This window comes from Rhinoderma darwinii, chromosome 9 (assembly GCF_050947455.1).
Source record: "Rhinoderma darwinii isolate aRhiDar2 chromosome 9, aRhiDar2.hap1, whole genome shotgun sequence".
NCBI classification, from domain to species: domain Eukaryota; kingdom Metazoa; phylum Chordata; class Amphibia; order Anura; family Rhinodermatidae; genus Rhinoderma; species Rhinoderma darwinii.
Window position 1 is genome coordinate 41902385 of NC_134695.1, and position 22655 is coordinate 41925039.

At 41.4% G+C, this 22655-nt stretch overlaps 1 protein-coding gene across 1 annotated transcript in view; it reads right to left on the reverse strand.

Annotated features, from left to right (window-relative positions):
• ATP6V0D1 (ATPase H+ transporting V0 subunit d1) overlaps window positions 1-22655 on the reverse strand; it is a 76189-nt gene that overhangs the window by 4165 nt on the left and 49369 nt on the right. Inside the window, exons 3-7 of the mRNA XM_075837541.1 lie at window positions 12941-13119; window positions 11826-11905; window positions 7453-7530; window positions 5953-6129; window positions 2971-3048 (exon numbers count right to left, since the gene is read on the reverse strand). Coding sequence (XP_075693656.1) covers window positions 2971-3048; window positions 5953-6129; window positions 7453-7530; window positions 11826-11905; window positions 12941-13119 — 592 coding nt within the window. The remainder of the gene's footprint in view (window positions 1-2970; window positions 3049-5952; window positions 6130-7452; window positions 7531-11825; window positions 11906-12940; window positions 13120-22655) is intronic.

Below are 22655 nucleotides of genomic sequence, written 5' to 3' on the forward strand. Positions count from 1 at the left end.
TACAATAGTAGCAGACCCTCAGCTGTGAGATCTATTAGGAGTAGGAGTTTTCAGCCTCTGGATGTAAACATGGATGGTACCATTCCATATGAATGTCGCCCCAAACACTCACTGACTGTGCAGTTTCAAAGTGCCTGCTTCATGCAAATGAAGGCCCAATTGGTGAAGGACGTTCGGGCCACGGCACTTTAGTGTTAAACAGAGCCACGGCTGCAACCACATCATGCCTCTCGGCCAATCGTGCCATGGGGCACCTTCATTTGCATGCTTTAATGAGCTGTTCAGTGGATTTAGTTGATTGTGTGAATTAGAAAGATCATCAATCTTAAAAAGGGGTCTTTCCGGTGACCGACTCCCTTTAACGTGAAGTGATTCTTTAGCATAAAGTTGGAATAATTCCGGAAGTACAAGACGCGTAGTAGCGATACTTTGTAACATCAAGTACTCCTTAAAGGATATGCAAGACTTTGAACTAAATTTTTTTTTAACAAAACAATGTATCATATGATTTTAAGCATGTTTTTTTTATTAAAAACAAAAATTTAATTTGAGATACAGCCTTTATGTATCCTGTATACATAGAAGCTGTATCTTGCCATCACAGTCAAATCATACGGGTCTCATGAACTTAGATGTGATCGATAACGGGTGGATCCTGCGTCCTACGTCAGAGACAAGCAGGACCAGCTTTTAGCCAAGCCGTCAGTCCTGCTGACCTGACTGATTTGGCTTTGACGGTAAGATACAGCTTATGTGTAAAAGGATACATCAAAGCTGTATCTCAAAAAAACAATTTTTTTTTTTTCTTTTAAATAAAAACCTATTAAAAATTTGCCTAAAATCACAGAATACATTTTTTTTCTATAAATAAAACAGTGTTCAAAGGTTTCTGTAGCCTTGAAGTAAAGGTGATTTTCACATTAAACTAAATACACGAATGACCTTTCTTCTAGAATGGTCAGAATAGAAACAGTCTAAAATCCAGGACCCCTGCCATCTGGATGACAAAATGGCACCAGTACAGCACTGGTCTCCCTCCCTCTGGGATTATAAAGAAAATTCTGGAACTAACTGCAGCCAACATCTTGTGTGTTAAAAGCAATGACTGAGAAATAGTTACAGCCAACCAAGCATCTGCACATAATGGGAGTATTCAGAGAAGGACAAAACCCAGCCGCAACATGACCGCGGGCTAGCGTGTACTAGCTAGGTACTATGTCCCCCAGATGGCAGCCGAGACTTTATAACATAACATGGGTAGAGGATTCATTTTTAGGTACCATCCGGTTCCAAACACGGATATATAATGGTGCACATCGTTCCAACGGTCAGAAAAAAAAATATTAGTTTCCTGCATCTTGTAAGACAAACTAAATATCCTTATATTACATGTAATAAGTAGTCTGTGTTGCGTTGGTCACCGTTTTCCGAGCTATAATGAACATTCCAATGGAGCGATCAGTTACTGTATACGACATCTTACTTTTTGAGGGACTCATTGAATCGTCTTCAAGAAGTTTTACTTACGTAGTGAATGAGTCTAAAAGGTTTGCTAGTCTTTGAATGAGTCTAGGTATGAGGCATTACTGAGGGCTTTGCCCAATCACATTCATTCTTGTTCAGCAGTGAGTGTGATATCACATGGGAGACCAGTCGGCTGTTCGCATATAAAGAAAGCTGCTAAATTAGGAGGCTTGACATTGGCAGCAGCGCCAATGTCTATTCATGAGCCGCCATCTTAATTAAAGGGGTTTTCCATCTTAGAAATGTATTGCATATCTGTGTGCGAGGAGGCCGCATCCAGCCACTGACTGAATGGAGTGGTAGTCACAAGTAAACGGAAGTTATAAAAACTGATTTGCGTGTCCTGGGCTCTTTACGTAAATCTCCCATTCAGTGTACGCTCTTTACGCTCATTCTGACCACGGATAGGTTTTCAACCTCCTGATGTAAACAGTAAAGGTATCCACTCAATGACAGCAAGCAGAGATCTTGAAAACGGCAATTAATAGATACACAAACTGTACAGAAAATTGTATAAACTTTTTAGCATTCGTGGAAGAAGCTTTATTTGCTGAAACCAGAAAATCATTTGAAGTGAATCTCAGCGCTTCTGAATGGCCAATGGGATTGGCCTCCACTAACATCTCTTTGTTAGGGCATTTTATAGATGAGTCATGTGACAAAACAACCCTCGACACCAACACAACGTACTTGACTGATGTACTAGGAGGATATTTAGTCTGTATTCTCAGATCTAAGAATTGAACATTATGATCGTCTGATAATTCAAAAACTCTATGGCCCCTTTAAGGCAGCGATCAATTTAACGTAATCTTCATTAGACGTATAGGATTCTTTACGTAGTAATCAGTTTTACATCAGAACCGTTCCCTGGTAAATAAAGCAGAAACCCATGTGAGCCTGCCTTACATCATTCTGGTGATTAAACCCCACTGTAAAAAGGTGTCAGCCATTCCCAGGCCTTGCGGCAATATACAGATTACATGAAAAAAAAGCCATAATGAGCACATATACCCCTCGAGTACCGAAATGGTTGCCAACATTATGCGCGTTCCTCATCTCGATGTGATGCAGGTGCTTAAGTCAGAACAGTCATTTGATACTTGAGTAAAAAAAAAAATACAAATCTCAGCAAAGCAGCAGATGGATCCTATTATACCATGACAAAGTAGGGCGACGTCAACAAAAATGAGTTTTCATAATACAAAAGCATCTGTAAAAAGACTAAAACTGGAGGCCAAGAGTAAAACAGAAATAGCCAGGATAAAAATGTTCATCTGGATCTCATCATTTTCCCTTCGCAGCCAATGAGGAACCTGAGAAGTTCTACAGCAGCTTTGCCAAATCTTAATGGGTCTACCTTACTAGACATAGTGCTGCTTGTTTCCAGCTGTGCGAGCTGAAGGGCAGGCTACATAGACATGGCTGTCCTCAACATATTGTTACCTCGTGTTCAAAGAATCTGTCTTCCAGTGTTTTATCTCCAGGATTGTTTCCTGCGCCTTCAAAAAGCAGTTTGTACTCCTAAAGAGAGAGCGAAAAACCGAGAATAAGGAAGAGCGAGAAAGAGAAAAAAAAAAAAAGAAGAGGTAGAACAAGAGAGAAAGAGACAAAAAAAAGAGAAAAAAAAAAAAAGTGTGTGAGTGGAACACATGTGAAGCTGGAGCAGCACGTTACAATTTGCACGTACATAGATAACACAGGTTTATGGTATGTTGGCAGTGACAGTCAATCACGGTGGCAGGCAGTGGGCAGCTGTCCGCAGGATCAGTGATGTCAATCACAGATACATTAGTGAGAATCCCTCCCGACACTGTTTTCACTAAAAATGGACTCTATTTAATTTATACTTAAACGGGGTTATCCCAATAATCAATTTGTAACTAGGATGTCAGAACTTGCAATAACTAACACTATTTATTTTACTTTCATGACCAAGAGTCATTGATGCCCCTGTGTCCAGGTCAAGTGTTCCATTTCTGATATGAACTTCTTTAAATGATAATATCTTTGCAACCGGTTTGAATGCCACAACTATTTTTACAAGACTTATGAGGCTTTCATTTTCCAGATTAGTTTAATTAATTCCATGTTTTAAATTTTTATAATGAGCAGACAAATCACAAAAAAATGTGATTATATATATATATTTATCTATAGTGTGTGTGTGGGTGTGTGTGTGTGTGTGTGTGTGTGTGTGTGGGTGTGTGTGTGTGTGGGTGTGTGGGTGTGTGTGTGTATATACACACACTGATCAAAATGTGCGCTGAGAACCTCACTAATGTAAGTAGATTTAACAGCATTGAATTTTTTATATATATTTATCTAACACACACACACACACACACACACACACACACACACACACACACACACACACACAACTACAGCTCTGTAACAATTAGTCTTCTCTCTCAGTCACCCTGCATCGCTGTGAGGGGAGAGTAAAGAGGGCTATAAGGCTACACGACGTGAAAAAAAAAAAAAAAGACAGTTAACAACGGATCAACTGTTAGTTTTTTTTCCGGCCGTCTGACAGTTTTCAACTGCCATTTGTCATCCGTTTTCATGGCCGTTAAAAAAAAAATAAAAAGGATGAATTTTATTCTTTAGGTTTGTTTTTTTTGTCCCACTTAGGCTACGTTCACATCTGTCAGCCCTGACGGTTACAAACTGAAACCAAAGGTTTCCGTTTCCATCACCATTGATTTCAATGGTGACGCATCCGATGCCAATGGCTTCAGTTTGTCTCCGTTGTGCAAGGGTTCCGTCATTTTGACGGGATGAATAGCGTAGTCGACTAGGGTATTCATCCGGTCAAAAAAGGGCTCCGTTCCGATGAGCCCTGAAATTATCCCCTGAGGACGCTGCTGAAGCAGTGAAACATGTCGGGGGGGCTAGCGCTTTTTTAGAATCATTGCCGGTCTAACAAACTAACTTAACTATCGTGTGATACCAAAGGCTGTTCGAGCAGTCTGCAGCTGCCGCCCATGCCTGACACACTTCACCTCTGAGATCCTAATACTTACTAGATCTCGAACGAGATTAACAGACTCTTAACTCCACTAAATTTTGTACAACCATTCACATCATTTGCTGTAACTTGTTTCTAATCTAATTAATAAAAGTTATATTTTAATGAATACAACAATTCAATTAGCAGCTGGGAAATTTGGGGAATCTCTTGTGCTCTGCACATTTATTTGTTGTCCATTCCAATTTGTCCCTGCCAGCTGATAGGGTCTCTATTAATCTTTCTTTCCGTTCCGATGAAGAGCTCAGATGGAACGTCGGCAAGTAGCCCTGACGCAGATGTGAACGAAGCCTTACTGCAGCGCGATATAAACACAACAAAAGCCATTGAGAAGCCATTAAAAAAGTCCAGTTAAAGTTTCCTGCAACGGTTTATTAATTGCGTTAAAAGTCAAGATAAAGATGGTTACATTTGTATATGGATAGTGATGTCAGGGGCTCACTGTATTGCCGACACTCTGGCCGGGGATTCCTCTCCTAGAGGGAGCCCCTGATGTCACTGCCCATCTCTGGACAGTGACGTTAGGGGCTTCCTCTAGGAACGGAACTCCCGGCCAGAGCGATCTGACTGGGTATTCCGCTCCTAGAGGTAGCTTAGGTGGCGCTATCTACAGGGGTGCGGGGGGGGGAATATGCTATCTAATTCAACACACTGACTCCAGGAAGAGTTCCCCACCATCCCCAATATCAAGGATGACAAACATAGCGCAGACTGCAGTGTTGGATAAAATCTTTTGGAAAAACAAAGTGTGTTGTGATACTTAATCTACCACATCTATCCTCCTTGATATTGGGGATGGTGAGGAACTCTTCCTGGAGTCAGTATGTTGAATTTTGTATCCGGACTATACAGTGTGTAGCCCCATTGCACATAATTGTTATATTTTTTTTAATTTTCCCATTGGTGGCACTGCAGGGGAATTAGATACGGTACTTGCTGTCTAGTTCCCCCACAGATATCAGCTGACTGCTGGGAGTCCGAGCAGTTGGACATCCTGTGATCAGCTTATTTTCAGGGGAACATTCTAGCCAAGAGACTTGCAAAAAGTGGACAATCCCTTTAAAATAAAATAAAAAAAGGGCTACATGGATGAGATGCTTGGACAACGAGAAGTGGGCTTTCCTCTAATCTGTACTGGTCATTTGCTGAGAACTCGTTCCTATAATCATGATTCCCAGGAGGTAGGGGTTTCTCAGGAGTGAACTCACCCATGGATAATAAAGCGTACCTACTGGTCATACACCAGCTACATATGTATTTTACGAATGGTTCATGTTACCCCATATAGTAATGTACCCCAGATCAATGCTTCTAATGTATCCTGCTCCTTCAGGGGAGCAGTCCACTGTATGTAAAGAGTATGTTTAAATAAGAAAAAGTTAACGTTTACTTACAGGGTAATAGTCGGCTACTGTTTTGACTTGCTCATAGTCATCCGCTCTCGCCAACTGGGCCAATCCTTCAGGGTACAGTTTCCCGCAGTGTGGGAACAACTTGGCACGGTCTTCTTTCGAGAGCTCAGTGCCAAATGAATTAATTGTGATTATAAACGCCCGGCGGTCAGCTTCAAACTTCAGAAAAAAAATAAGATCATGTCATGAGGCTCAATGCTTGCAGGCAGTGATATTCCTACCCAATACAATAAAACATTATTTTATCTTATGCACATTTTACAGCTTGTATTGTAGATTATGTTTTCTTTTTTTTTACAATAGCCAAGATTAGGCTGGAATATGTGCACTGTGAATCAGTCTTACTTGAACCATAGAGGCCTGGAAAAAGTTATAAGCCACCATGGCAAACTGTTTTTCCATCAGGCTCTGTAATGCGGTCAACTAGGTCCAGATTCACATGGAGCAGCACGAGCCTGCTTGGCAGTCAGAATGAGAAGTAGCGCATTTCAATATTATGTGCGGTACTGCATAGGAAGCGCTAGTTATAATAATGCAGAGGCAGTGGATATTGCACATCAGTATTATCTAGTGTTAACGGGGTTGGGGGGCAAAGTAGACCCTAAGGTGCCTATACACGTCAGACGAACAGTGGTCGAACCCACCAATTTTGGCGGGACCCGCCGACCATCTAATGTGTAGAGGGATGTCCTGACTCAGATGGCAGATGATGAAAACCAACATGCCCAAATCTTTATTCGTACAGGATATAAGCCACTGCCAAAAAGGTGACTGGCAGCGGCTTAGTCACCTCTCACCATTGAGTACACATGCTAAGCAGAGCGTGCATGTGTATGGGGGATGGACGAAATAGAGGTCGCCCGGCTTAATACCTAGAAAGTCTGCGAAAAAGAGGAAACCGATAAGGCTTAGTTCACATTTGCGTCAACTACGCTATTGATTGCGTCAAAACGACGGAACCCCTGCACAACTGAGACAAACGGTCAGTGTGTCAGTCAGGGCTCCGTTCCGACAGAAAGCTCAGACGTAACAGAGCCCTGGCACAGATGTGAACAAAGCCTAAGCTAGAAGAAAAGATACCGTCTGTAGAATAGCAAAAGGAGGGGACAGAGGGACCGAAGTAACAACTGCAGGATCAGACTACACTGCGTTCCTTTGTAGTCTGTAACCATGTCTACACATAGGTCAGTCTAGTTGCTGTAAACACAAAAAACGGTAGGACGTTTTTAAATGAAGACTACCTGCTAAGTTGCTTCATGTTTTAATACAAATGCATTGGAAAATAAAAAATGACGGCAAAAGTGAACATTAAGACAGATTAGCATAAACCGGAAACCAGTAATGTTCTTCGATTTTCTCAAGCACACTGAAAATTGAACAAACACGTCCCAATATGTATAACCATCTATAAGAAATACGTATTCCAGGTTTGGAGTCTGTGGTAAACATCCCTTAGCAAATTGCACATTTTCACGTCATTACCTCAAGAATAGGACACATCGCATCACCGGTGGTGCCTCCCAGGCCTTTGCAGAATTTGTAGAAGGACTCCAAGTAAGCCTAAAAATCAAACACCAGATAGGACAGAATTAAGTGTATATACACAATTGATTGATTCCACTGTAAAGATTTTACATACACGGTTAGCCTTATATTTGCCCCCTCTAAATTTAAAGGTTTAATCCGACAACTTTGACGTGTTATTTGTACTGAAATTAAACAAGTTATTCTTAAAAGATCAAATTCCCTAACTTATATCTTATTTTTTTTCATTGAGAGGAATGATTCGGGATGGCCGGGGCTTGCAAAATGACAGCAAAATGCTTCAAAACTGGCATATATGAATACACCCATAGGCGGAATACAGCTGGTTAATATTCTGCTGATGCACTGGGAGGGGTTTTCCTGCCACTGCTTGGGTCCAAAAACGGGAACATCTCCTTTTATACAGGCAGCGATGCCGATAATAGACATACATTGGGGAATAACTAGGCAGTTCCTGGATAATGAAGTGTAGGTTCGCTATAAACTTTTAGGAGAAAGTGATGTGGCAAATAAAATAAAAGGATACGATGAATGTATGAGACCGAGAAACTAGCACGGATAGGCCAGGTTTGTTAGAAGTTCACCTCCAGTAAATCTTCATATTTAATAAGTGATACATTAAAGGGATTTTTCCGAGATCCCCATAAACTTCAATGACTGCCGTAAATGACAAAGTAACAAATGAACCTCTAATCACCTGCTAAACCCAGGGACCCCCAGCGCTTTTTGTTTATCTAGCTGCAGCAATGATGTGCCCATATACTTTACATGACTGCTGCAGCCAATCACTGGCCTCCGCAGTCCACTGGGATATACTGGCATATCATTGTTGCAGCTGTGCAAACAGAGCGCCAAGGACCACCGGAGTGGCAGCGGGTTTACCAGGTGATTATGGGTTCATTTGTTATTTTAAACCATTTCCTCTAGTGATTGAATTTTATGGGGATCTGGAAAAACCCTTTTGAGATAAGTGAAGATCTCCTGACTTCAGATTTTCTTCCTCTCATACTCAGGCTACATTCACATGGTTTCAGAACAATTAAGTTCTATGGGTGTATTCACACAGCCGTTTTTAACGGCCCGTGAATACTGGCCATCAAAAAATAGGACATGTCCTATTTTTGGCTGTTTTCAAGGCCAGACGGCTCCCATAGAACTCAAAGGGGAAGCCCTTGACATTACTGTCCATATATGGACATTGAAGTCCGGGCTTTCAACAATGCAGTCCCTGACCAGAGGACTCCTATCTTGGGAAAGACCTTGACGTCACGGTTTATATATGGACAGTGACGTCAGGGGCTCCGTCCTACCCCCCCTGTAGATAGCACCCCCTCGTAGATAGCGCCACTGTAGCTCCCTATAGGAGCGGAATCCCCAGCCAAACCCCACTGTGGCCAGAGATTCCACTCCTAGAGGGAGCACCTGACGTCCGTCCATATATGGACAGTGACATCAGGCACTCCCTTTAAGAGCGGAATCCCCTACCAGAGCCCCGGCAACGCTCTGGCCGGGGATTCCGCACCTGGAGAAGTCACTGGCGTCACTGTCCATATATGGACAGTGACAGCAAGGGCTACTCCTTGAGCGGAATCCCCGGCAAAAGGGATTCCGCTTCTACAGGGAGCTACAGTGGCGCTATCTACAGGGGGGGTTGTGGTGGTATCTACAGGGGACACTATGGCGCTATGTGGGCTCTGGTACTTTGTATGTGGGCACGAAGTCACTTTATATGTGGGCACTGTGGTACTTTGTGAGCACTCTGGCACTATCTATAGTGGCCACTGTGGCACTATATATGTGGGCACTGTGGCACTATCACGGTCTATGTCGGCACTATCTAGGCACTGGCTGTTGGCACTATTCACAGTGGGCATGGTGGCACTATCTACATGGGAACTGTAGTGTTTTCAGGTGGTTGGGACAAAAAAAAACAAAAACTCACATATGAAGGCCATCATATATATATATATATATATATATATATATATATATATATATATATTTATTTTTTTAAACAGCCATGAAAAACTGTTGGCAAACGGATGATATGCCATTAAAAGCAGACAGACGAACTGGAAATGGATGAAAATTTGGAGACACGATGTTGCAAAATGGCCATGAAAAACCGACAGTTGATCAGTTTTTAATGCCCATTTTTATTTTTTTACGGACGCGTGAATAAAGCCCAACACTATTTTTACTGAGAAAACGCTGCTACAAATCTGATTAAGGCTCTGTTCACCACTGCATGGTGTATTCAGATTTTAATTTTACTGGAAAAAATTAATGAAGTGCGCGAGTCCGCAATGAAGGCTTCTAACGGAGTCTCCAAAGCAGATATGAACAGAGCCTAACTTAACAGAAATTAACTTTGTACCCCAAGAGGCAATAAGGGTGAATGTGGCAAGAATTAGCACTCTCCGCACCCAAGTTTTGCATATCTGTCCAAACCTAAGATTCTGCAATGACAGACCATTATTCGCCCGGGCAATCACCAGCACTAGGAACAAAATACGGATACCTTAAAAATGGGTTGTCTCAAAGACAATCCATGTTCATATGCCCTATAGATATCATAGAAAGTTGTCCCCCAATTCGGGACTCTCCTCTCTGAGCCAGATGGGCAGTCATTTTAACATTATTTGAATGGCCGCGATACAATGCTACATTCCCCCGGTGAGAACGGCCAATTGCCATGGGTTAGAGGAGCCGGCCCCATGGTGATCAGCTGATCTTCGCTGGATTCCAGTTGAAAAGGGGTCTTCAAGAAACAACCCCTTTAACTTATTTTAAATCCTTCTCTATATGGAGGCACGTTTCTTCATACACACTGTAGTAGATATAGCAAAACATTGTAGGGTAAAAGCTCGAGGGGCATGTAAACCAAATTTTTTTACAAAGCTAATGACACCTAAGTGTACATTCACCTGGTCGAGGAAGATTAATAGCAAAATTCTCTGTTTTCAACTATGGTAAAACCCAAGCCTTTAACCCCTTAACGACATATCACGTACTGGTACGCGGCAGCCGCTAACGGGAAGTATGGAGCGGGGTCACGGGCTGAGCTCGCTCCATACTCAGCGGGTGAGTGTTATACAGCCGACACCTCACTACAACAGGCCGAATCAAAGATCACTTTGATTTGGCCCGTTTAACACCTTAGATGAAGCGGTCAATCGCAACCGCTGCATTTAAATTGTTAGAATCACAGGGGGCCGTCCCCTAGAACACGGCTTTGCTCCCCCATGGCGATGGGATCGGCTGGTGACGATGGTTGTTTTGGCAGCCTGGGGGCCTTATGAAGGCCTCCAGGTCTGCCACCTTTGTACTCCTTTGAAGCCCTGCCTCTGGCAGGAGACGGTCAGAATCACGATATACTGCAATACATTAGTATTGCAGTATATCATGCAAGCGATCCAATGATCGCTGCTTCAAGTCCCCTAGGGGGACTAATAAAAAATAAAAAAGTAAAAACTACTTAAAGATTTTTTTAATGTTCCAAAAAAATATATAATAATTACTATTTTTTTTCCCTAAATCATGGTTAAAATAAATAAAAAAGTTAACATAACCGGCATCGCTGCATCCGTAAAAGTCAGAACTATCACAATATAGCGTTACTTAACCAGCTCCGTGAACAACTTAAATTTTTTTAATTCTAATATATATATATATATATATATATATATATATATATATATATATAACATGCAAATTGCTGTTTTTTTTGGTCACCTTAGCTCTCCAAAAAAAAAGGAATAAAGTGATCAAAAAGTTGCATGTATCAGTGAAAACTACAGCTCACCCTGCAAAATTTAATCCCTCACACCTCTAAAATCAATGGAAAAATACAAAAAGTTCTGGCTCTCAGAACATGGCGACAAAAACTTTTTTTTTTGTTTAGCAAAGAGGTTTTTTTTTAAAGTGCTAAAAACATAAAACAAAAACACAAATTTGGTTTCGCCATAATCATATCAACCTGTAGAATAAAGGTGAATATGTAGTTTTTACCGCCTGATTGACGCTGTAAAAATAAAACCCCCCAAAAATGGTGTAATTGACGTTTTTACCCATTTCACCGCACAAATAAGTTTTTTTTCAGATTCCCAGTACATTATGTGGTACAATAAGTGGTGCCGTGAAAAACTACAACTTGTCCCGCAAAAAAACAAGACCTCATATGGCTATGTCGACACAGAAATAGAAAAGTTACAGCTTTTGGAAGGCAGGGAGGAAAAAACGAAAATGAAAAAAAACTCAATTTGACCTGGTCTTTAAGGGGTTAATACAGAGACGTGATTTGTACGCACCTTGTAAAGTGTGTTCCTGATTATTTCAATGTTCATTTCATCCAGATCTTGCTCTGATATGCAATCCTGAAAAAATGCAGCTATAAAAACAAAAACATGTAATGTTTTTAATGCAGATCAGCGATAAGATTGCTAAAGTATATGAATGCCTCATGCACATGACCGTTGTGCCACTCGGGCCGTTTTTGACGGCATCAGAGCGGCACCTGATAGTCTTCAAGGACCCATTCACTTTAGCGGGTGAATCGGGTTCGTGAAAAATGGTTCAAGTCTCTGATCCGAGGAAAGATAGAACATGTCCTATCTTTCCTCGGATCACTGACGGGACTCGGACGGCGCACTCCGTCGTGTGCATGAGGCGTAGATCTTCAGTTACCAAACACACAAATCTTCAAGACCTTACTGTCAGGAGATTATTCAAATTATAGAGCATTGGCAGAATTTAAAACTTATATGTGTATACATGTGACGAACACCCGCACCCCCTATATGCATAAAAACAAGAAAATATGGAATCCTACAGCTTCTGTATAGTTTTTCTAGAGTAAGATCCTACATTTAGGCCCCATGCACACAAACGTGCTTTTGCGGCCGCAATTTCACCGAAAATCCACTGGTGAATTGCGGCCCCATTCATTTCTGTGGTTTCCACGGACCGTGCATGACCCAGGAGCCTGGACCGCAAAAAGAACGGACATGTCTTATTACGGCCGTGTTTTGCGGTCCAGGCTCATAGAAATTAATGCACGCGGCCATGTGCACAGCCTGCGATTTACGGGCGGCCCGAGGGTGACACTCCGATGTCGTCAGACCTGAAAATCCCGGCAGTGCACATGGCTACGGTCGTGTGCATGAGGCCTTATTGTGTGGTGTTCACTTTTCTACGAAGCTCTTGTCCGCACTCCTCAGTGGCCACATGTATTCTGAATGTTTTGGTTTTATACGTCTAAAAGTGCATATGGATAACGCCCCGGCAGCAAAAAAATCAAGTGTACCTTGCTAGTACCTTCTTATAGTTGGTGTGTTCGGCAGGTTAATGCACTCTATTTTACATTTATTGTTCTATTTCAGCTAGTAGCTGTATATTTTTACAGTTTTTAGACCATAAAATTTACCTAAAGGAGTGTCAACAAGAATGGCATTGTATAGTTCCGCAGGCGTCTGGGCGATGTTTACAGCTTCCATCTGCTCAAAGCTTCCCAAGGGGTGGCACTTGGGCACAAGCTCAGAAATCGAACGCTGGTGCAAGGTTCCCGTAATCAGCAGAATAACATTGTCAATCATATAGCTGTACCTGGTTGGAAGAGAAGAACATTTCATTGGACACCTTTATCATACTGGCTTGATAGTGAGTCAGCTCTGTGGAGGAAATTTATCAATAGTCTGGTAAAATGCAACAATTTTATAAAATGGTGCATATCGTAAATGCACCAAAATTGCACGTGTGGAATGATAAAATTTGTGCAACTCGCTAGACACTTCCTTACGCCTCCTCGTGGATGACGTATTTTACACATGTATTTTGCGGAAAAAAAAACAAAAAAAAACAAAAACAAAAACGATCCACACTGTTAATTTAGTGCATTTTAAAAAGATTTCTCTTAGCTATGAAAGTCTTTCTGGACACTTTTCAATAATGTGGAAAAAGGTGCATGCCAAAAAGACATTTACAATAGAATTCTGGCTTTTCGCTTAGTAAATCTTCCCCTGAGACTTTCACGGCCGCGCCGCTGTCTCTATTCCTCCCGGTTTTCACGTGACTAGTCACATGATCGCCGGGTGCCGTTACTGACAGACTGCTGCTGGGTCTTACTAGACCCAGCACAGCCCTATTACTGACAATCGTCACTATGTGAGGGCCGATTTCCCCTGTAACTGGGGCTGCTGTGCAGCTCTAGTGGAAAAGATGGTGTAAAAGAAAGAAAAAATATATATAAAGTTCCCCAAAAGGTCTTTTTTGACCTTTGAGGGACAGACCAAAGTAATAAAAAAATAAAAGTAAAGTAAAGTGCAAAAAAATGTAATAAATACACATTAAATACCCACCGCAAAAAACGTTCCCTCCCGCCAATCATTGTCGTAACGCTAGCGCTGACCCAATGACCCTAATATAGACATGTAATATATTAAAATTTACAGTAGACAATGACGATCACAAATAAAAGGTCTATTTTATGGTAAAACTATGTTATTACCCAAAAAAATAGCTGAAACGTAAAAAAGCTTATTTTTTTACTATTATTTTCAAACTTTAAGAATAAAAATTCTAAAATAGCAAAAGGATGTGGATAAAAAAAAAAAAAAAGAAACCTGCATGGTCTACAGAAAAAAACATCGCAAAAATCATGTCATTAGCCCAAATAAAAAAGTTATAGCCATTTAACGAACACGTGCTAAAAATGGCTAAACTGTGTCTGGTCCTGAAGGCTCAAAATAGCCCGGTCCTGAACTGGTTAATTTTGATAATAAAACAATCCACAGCACTCAAAATATTTGAAGAGTCGATAGGATGAGGTTTGAATAATTGTATTTTTATTTTGAAGTAACAATAGAAAGCAGACACTAGAACATCAACATTTCGACCCTAGCCAGAATCTTTTTCAAGAGTAAATGGAAAGTTAGAAGTGAAATGTGCAATATACAAAACAAGTAGTAACAAGATACTAGTACATTAAGGGGGAGTTCACACAGAGTTTTTTGACGCGGAAACCGCGCCAAGAAACGGCCAAAAATGCCTCCCATTGATTTCAAAGGGAGGCGGGGGCGGTTTTTTCTCGCGAGAGGAAAAATCGGCTCGCGGGAAAAAGGGACATGCCCTATCTGCGGGCGTTTATGCCTCTGACCCCCCATTGAGATCAATGAGAGGAAGAAAGCGTATTACGCGGCGTTTTATGCTCACGTAGCTCAATGGCCGCGGGCGAAAAACGCCACGAAAAATCGACGTGCAGGCAGAGGAAAATCTTTTTCCGCCTGCAAAAAACTCTGTGTGAACCCAACCTAAGAATGTGTTCACAGTTCAGAATTTGATGAGGATTTAGGCCCGGATTCTGCACCTAAATCCACATTAAAACTGCTCCCATTCTGTACTCCATGCACACAGTGGAAAAAAAATCTGTGGATTTTTGTCAGCACAACAGAAGAGAAAAAAAAAATAATAGGTAAGTGTCAAGCTCATTATTTTCAAAAAAAGCGGAGGATAAGCCCCATTGTCAATTGACGTACGGATCCGCTTACACATGCGCGGCAGAAATCCGAGCGTCGGCCTCAGATTTCTGCAGCAGATTCTTTGTAAAATACACGCCAGGATTTGCCATTGGCAAATCCAGAACATGTGAACACAGCCTAATACACAAATAAGAAAAAACAAATAAAATATATTAATATGCGCCGGTCGTGGCAGTAACCCAAGGTCTGTAACGAGGGCAGTTTCCATGCGTGATGAAATGCTCAAAAAAGTCTTAAAGGTCGTGTTAAATGGAAAAATATAACTTGTAGGATAGCGTCAACAAAATAGAACGAGACTTGAGTATGTGGTCGCAGTGGGTATCAGCGACTGTCGCTTCATGCTGTAGTAAAATATTTTACTTGTAGTCCGCGCAAGAGTACTGTAGAGCTCAGGACGCTATGTACAGAGCGCAGATGGTGCCGAGCATCCAAAGAGCGCTGCTTCTTCGCTCTACAGAGTACCGCAGAGCTTGATAACGTAGCTTTATTTTTATGTAGATGCATTGGAATAATAAAAACTAGCTGCTAAAGTGGACAGATATTAAAAAAAGATTTATGGTTGGTGACTATAATCTAGCGTGGCACCCATTTTTTTCCGGATTACTCTACAGTGCCCAAGTACAACCCTCCCCAGAATGAAAATCACCAGAGAAGACTTTGTGCAGATCCTGAACAAGCAAGGGATGCTGGATATATGTCGTCTGCAGAATTGTGAATGGGGCTCGGTGAAATACAGGGTGTAACTGAAGATCAGATAAGTAATGGGATGTATTTACTCAACTTTTTCTGTAGATTCATTTTATACGTAATCTGTAACAAAACAAAACAAAACAAAAAAAAAAACGAACCCATTAGTCATATAGCATGGTGCCAAATTTTGTTGTTGCCAAGATGGTCATTTTTAACCCACGGCACCTTTATGTATAGCGCCCGACCAGCAATTATTGGAAACCATACAGTTAGACAGAAGACAGAACACAGACTGGTACTTCTTCCCGCAAGACCGAGGATTTCAGTATTTGGAATCCAACCATGTGTATCTGAGGGCTTATTTTTCCATAAACATCTGAAAGGAACATTTGTGCTTGTTGATACTAAGCTGCAGACATGGATTTTATCCGTTCCTAGAAAGATAAGCTGAGCAGACAGACATCGGGCAAAACCCTCTGGACAAACATCAATCTTTACCAAGAATGGCAAGAGATCTGGTCAACAAATGCAAACAAGCGGGGTGACATGAATGCCAGAATGGAATATGGCAGAAACGCTGGGTAAATATTACTCAATACTGGAACTTTAGTATTTAGCGTCCAAGCTAAGAGTTCTGCAACCCTGGGCAAAATGCTCTTAATTTTATTACAGAGCCACGGAGAACATAGATAGATATATAGAAGCCCATGCATCTAAATACAGTGCCCCAATTAATGAGCAGAGATAAGCTCCAATGAAAGTGAACAGCAAGTCTATAAGCATGGGCGATGAGTAGCTACCCATGAGGTACCACTTAGATCACGATAAACCAGAGGTTTGCATAGAATTATGGATTTTAGGAGCCAACCAGACCTCTCCACAAGCCAATTTGAGGTCTTGAAGTGGAATGGCAGTGAGAACTTTCATAGTCATCAATATAAAACAACCCAAAAGGTTAGGCACCAGCAGCTCCCAAAGGGCGTAGTCTGCCAACCTTCCCCATAGATAATAGATTGCCAGTGGTTAGTGCTATAACCTGTGTAATCCACTGGAAGAAAAGTCCAATGGGTCATTTTAGCATAATATCATTGAGTTAAACTGTAGGTGTACTCTGAATAGTTCCATCCTCTCGGTGGACTAATTTAAAAAGAATAAACTAAAGAGCCTTACAGTGGAATGGACTTTTTCTGGCCTTTTAAAGCCAATTTTAAAGAGTAGGACATTGACTTACAGTGTAGTCCCCTATAGGTGGCTCTAGCGAGGCAGTTTTCTTCCCTCAGGAGGAGAGCTATTTTGCATACTACTTCCCAGGGAGCATTCTCCGTAAGAAGAATCAATACCTCCCGAGAGACTAATCGAAAAACCCCTTTAAAGAGGCTCTGTAACCAGATTATAAGTGCCCTATGTCCTACATAATCTGATTGGCACTGTAATGTAGAGAACAGCAGTGGTTTTTATTTTAAAAAACTATCATTTTTGAGCAAGTTATGAGCAATTTTAGATTTATGCTAATTAGTTTCTTAAAGACCAACTGGGCGTGTTTTTACTTTTGACCAATTGGGTGTTGTAAAGAAGTGTATGAGGCTGACCAATCAGTCACCAATCAGCGTCATACACTTCTCATTGTTCCAGCCCAGCTTCTTTCACTGCACAATCACACTGTGCTGTGGATCATGCTGGGATGGAACAATTGTATGACGCTGATTGGTGACTGATTGGTCAGCCTCATACACTTCTTTACAACACCCACTTGGTCAAAAGTAAAAACACGTCCAGTTGGTCATTAAAAATCTAATCAGCATAAATCTAAAATTGCTCATAACTTGCTCAAAAATGATAGTTTTTCAACATAAAAACCACTGTTATCTACATTCCAGCGCCGATCAGATTATGTAGGAGATAGGGCACTTATAATCTGGTGACAGAGCCTCTTTAAACCGTTCATGAACACCTTTGTGTTCTAGTATAAAAAAGCGTCAATGAATAGATGCACTGGGCCACTCTGATAAGACAGTGGACTCAGTGGTACGGAGCAGATCTGTAGAAGGTGCGGATGTGGCGCCCTGCCTGGACAGGGCTTCTCACTAACACTGGAACCGCTGGCTTACTCAACTCAGAAATGGAGGTACCGCAATAAAAGTTGAAGGAGTTAACGCAGACAAAACTAATGTGAACACGGTTTATCCGTAATTTAACCGCTCTCAAAGGTTAGCTCTGTTGTCTTGCAGCAATGGAGTCCCGAGTTTGAATCCAATTTATGCCAACATCTTCATGGAGTTTGGAGATTATCCTGGTGTTTGCATGTGTTTCCTCACACATTCCAAAAACATACAGAAAGGGAATTTCGAGTGCGCCACACTAGGGACAGTGAGTGGTGGCAACTTCTGTACTGCGCTGTAGAATATGTTGACACTATATAAGCAACAGAAATTAATAATAAATATTTGCTACCTGCAACTAACTTTTTAGGTAGTTTTGATGCCTATGAAAGCTCTTATTGACGAGTTACTAAAAGTGAAATCAGTTCCAGGCGTGCTCAAACTGGCTCCTAAGGTCTACATGTTATGTCCATTCATGAACGATGTCCTTCATCTAGAGTAAACTACTATACACAGGGTAAAGTGGTAAGGTCCACACTAGACAAGCGCTTCTTCCTGTAACCTCAAATCAATAAAAGTACTTCAAGTTAATAATAATTTTCTTCTACTTCTAGCCCAAAAAAATAATATTGCACAGTTAAAAAAAAAAAAAAAAAAAGAAGAAGAAGGGGTTCATAAATAAACCGACTTTGGCCTACAGGGGAAAGGGGGAAGTTTTATTGTGGTTTTAAAACTTTTTAGTAAATTGTGTTTTTAATTAAAAATAGACAATATTTGATGCAAAATAGTGATTTACATTAATCTAAGCAAAAACTATCAGTTCTAAGAAACACAAAAATTATATTGACAGTAGATAAAAGAAGAATTATTTTCTAAATTTACATAGATCAGCCATAACCGTAAAACCACTGACGGGTGAAGTGAACAACATTGATCATCTCGCTACAATGGCGCCTGTCTAGTGGATGGGATATATTCAGCAGCGATTGTACAGTCAGTTCTTGAAGTTTATGTGTAGGACACAGGGAAAAATGGGCAACCGTAAAGATCTAAGCGACTTTGACAAGGGCCAAATTATGATGCCAGCCAACTGGGTCAGAGCATCTTCCAAACGGCAGGTCTTGTGGGGTGTTCCCAATATGCAGTTGTTAGTACCTACCAAAAGTGGTCCAAGGAAGGACAATTGGTGAATCAGAGACAAGGTCAAGGGCACCCAAGGCTCATTGATGCACGTGGGGTGAGATTGCCAGCCTGTCTGATCCAGTCCCACAAATTGCTGAAAAAGTTTATGCTGGCTATGATAGAAAGGTGTCAGAACACAGAGTATCACAGCTTGCTGGATAGCCACACACTAGTAAAGAGCCCATGCTGACCCCCGTCTACCACCAAAAGCGGTTACAACAGGCAAGTGGGCATCAGAACTGGAACATGGAGCAATGGAAAAAGGCAGTTCCGGTTTGATGGATTACATTTTGTTTGACCACCAGGATGCACTGTCAGAAGAAGACAAGCTGGTTGAGGCAGGGTGATGCTCTGGGCAATGTTCTGCTGGGAAACCATGGGTCCTAGCATTTATGTGGATGTCACTTTGACACGTACCACCTACCTAAGCATTGTTACAGACCAAGAACACCCCTTCGTGAACGGTATACCCGAATGCAAGTGGCCTCTTTCAGCAGGATAATGTGCCCTGCCACACTGCAAAAATTGTTCAGGAATAGTTTGAGGAACATGACAGAGTTCAAGGCGTTGACTCTGCTTCCAAATTGCCCAAATCTCAATTCGATCTAGCATCTGCGGAATGTGCTGGAAAACCAATCCAATCTATGGAGGTCCCACCTCACAACTTACAGGACAAAGGATCTGCTGCCAATGTCTTGGTGCTACCACAGGACATCTTCAGAGGTCTTGTGGAGTCAATGTCTCAATGAGTAAGAGCCGTTTTGGCAGCACGAAAAACAAGCTGCACAATATTAGACAGGTAGTTTAAAAAGTTATGGCTGAACAGTGTATATGGTTTGTGGTCAATGCACTGTCTACGGAGGTGCAAGTAAGGAGAGAATACAAAATGGGAGAGAGTGAGCACGAGCAATGGGAGAGTAAGAACAGGGGGCAAGAGAGCACCAGAAAAAGAGAGTGTGGGAGCGAGTCCTCCAGAGAGGGAGACCCCCTCTTCATGATGACCTTATGCCCCAATAGAGTGAATGGAAAGAGGCTGGCCTGAATAAGAACCCCTTCAAGAGGGTTACTAGAATTTTATCTGCACAATTTAAAAAAATGTAAACGAAAAGAAACCACTACTAAGATTTCTGCACAAACTCGACTCTTTTCTAACCTTTCCTGGCAAGTAAACCCTACAAGAGCAGAGAGAAAGAGTACGGCCAAAACAGACACAAAAAAGATGATCTTGGATGACAATCTCCGTGCAGGATTAAACAAAGCTACATTTTTCAATACTTTTTGTAAACATTGCCATACAATATTAAGATGCCAGCAATAAAATAAAAGAAAAAGGTTAAAGAAAATAAAATCCTACACAGAATTTTTTTTTTATTTTTTTTTTAAAGAAACGAACATGATAAATACAATGCAATTGAATTCTTAAAAATGGACAACAAGCTCCTTATAAAGAACACAAGGGTCACTATGGTTCTATGCATATATTAGTGCCACGGACAGGATCCAATCCAGTCCTGTTAGAGGAGGAAAGGGTTTCCTAAAGCTTGGTTTGGGAAGGCTTTCCTGATCCCATCCTCGGCACTAACTATATGGTTCTTGCACAAAAGCAGTTATATGACCATGTGCATGAGCCCTAAGTAAATAGCCTAATGTCATTCACTTATATGTGGCTTCTGGAGCTTCTCAGATCTGGAGTGATCACACGGTCAGATACTTTACTGGACTTTTTGTCAGTAATACCAACACTATAGCCAGTCTGTATTCAACTACATAGCAAACATATATAGTATATACCAGTGCCTTGCCTCCCAAGTGTCTCAAATTCAGCCTGACAGTCCCATTGTCTTTGTAAGAGACACTACTATTTTGGCAGAAGCAATTTATTATGTTTTTTTATAATAAAAATAAATAAATCCATGTTTATCTATATATGCTGAAATATTGCAGTTTTCACACTGACTACTGAGCACTCACACTACGCTGACAGTATTCAGCAGTCATCTCATTAGCACAGGTAGGATTACAATGCAGGGTAACACCTCTTTTAAGAAGTTTGAGGCAGATAACACAGGATCACACTATTGACAATAGAGGATGGGGACAGCTCACATCCCCTCTGCACATGTCACAAAGCATGCCCACAACAATCTCCTATAGTAGTAAAGTGTCTTTTCGGAGTGTGGTTTATTATGTCTAAGTGGCAGCTGTAAAAGCAAAACTCTGGAACTGCCGTTCACAGCTCAGGCAAGATGGCTGCCTCCATAATCATGTAAAGAAAGTAGAATAAAAAAATAATAAAACAAAACAAAAAAAATAGGGGATACAATTTCAAGTCTCAGTGTTTGTGGGCCAAAACTTAATAAATGCAAACATTTTTGTAAAAATAAAAACGCTAAAAAGGCAATACAGTGCATTTGTAGGCAGAGAGTCCATTGTATTCATGAGCTCAGCGCTGCCCCCGATGGCAGGGACGGGAAGGGGAAAGTCAACTTAACTCTACTAACAAAGACAATCACCTAATTTCAAGATACGCTGATCTAGAAAGGGTTCAATTAACGATTAACTCTTCATGTCTGTTTCCAGTAAAAGTAAATAATTTAGACAAACCCTTCTTTTATGTTGCAAATGCAGCAGACACATTGTCACCAGTTATTCCTAAACTATCACCAACCACATGGTTGTTTGGTTAAGAAAAAAAGAAAACAAATAAAAAGAGCATGATATGAACCATCTCAATGGAGGACATGACACTAAACAACAGTCAAATCCAATGCTGTTTCCAATCCTACACCAGGGCTAATTCTTCATGTTCTATGTTACAAGATAAAAGATACAGGAGCTGTCAAAATGAAGTAAATACAATGAGGGAGGTAAGTTTCTTAAGGGGGTTTTACACTGGGCGATTATCGGCCAGACAATCGTTCATATAACGCTCGTTGCCGATAATTGCCCTGTGTAAACAGCAGCGATCAGCGGATGAACGAGCAAACGCTGGATCATCTGCTGGTCGTATCGTTTTAAAAAAGTTAATTATAGTTGTCGGCAGCGCATCCCACTGTGTAAACAGGGAAACGCGCTGACGACATGATAATAACATATGGGGACGAGCGATCGGAGTAGCGACCGCTCGTCCCCATCCATAGCTCAGTGTGACAGGAATAAATGAGCCCCGATCAACGATGTCTCATTGATCGTGGCTCGCTGCGCCGGCCGAGTGTCAGCCGATGTAAAAGTCCCACACAGAAAATAGATTGTATTGAAATAAAGAGGCTCATACACATTACAAACGATTTTAGCGGGAATGGCCCACCATCTAAGGTGTATGGAGGTGTCCCGACACTTCCCCCCCCCCCCCCCCCCAACGGCAGATGTCAGGGGAAATAAGTATCGGCATGTTGGATTTCAACATGCCCGATCCTTTGTTCTTACGTTGATCCGCGTGTCTGGCAGCGGCTTATCCCCACCCCCATTGAGTACAAAGGTGAGTCGAAGGTGCATATGTATGGGGCGTTTGGGATGAATAGCTGTTAGGCCGACAGCTATTTAACCCCTTAAGGACACGGCCAATTTTAGCCTTGAGGACAGAGCAATTTTTTTTATATTTCCCTCTTTGCATCCCGACGCTCATAACGCTTTT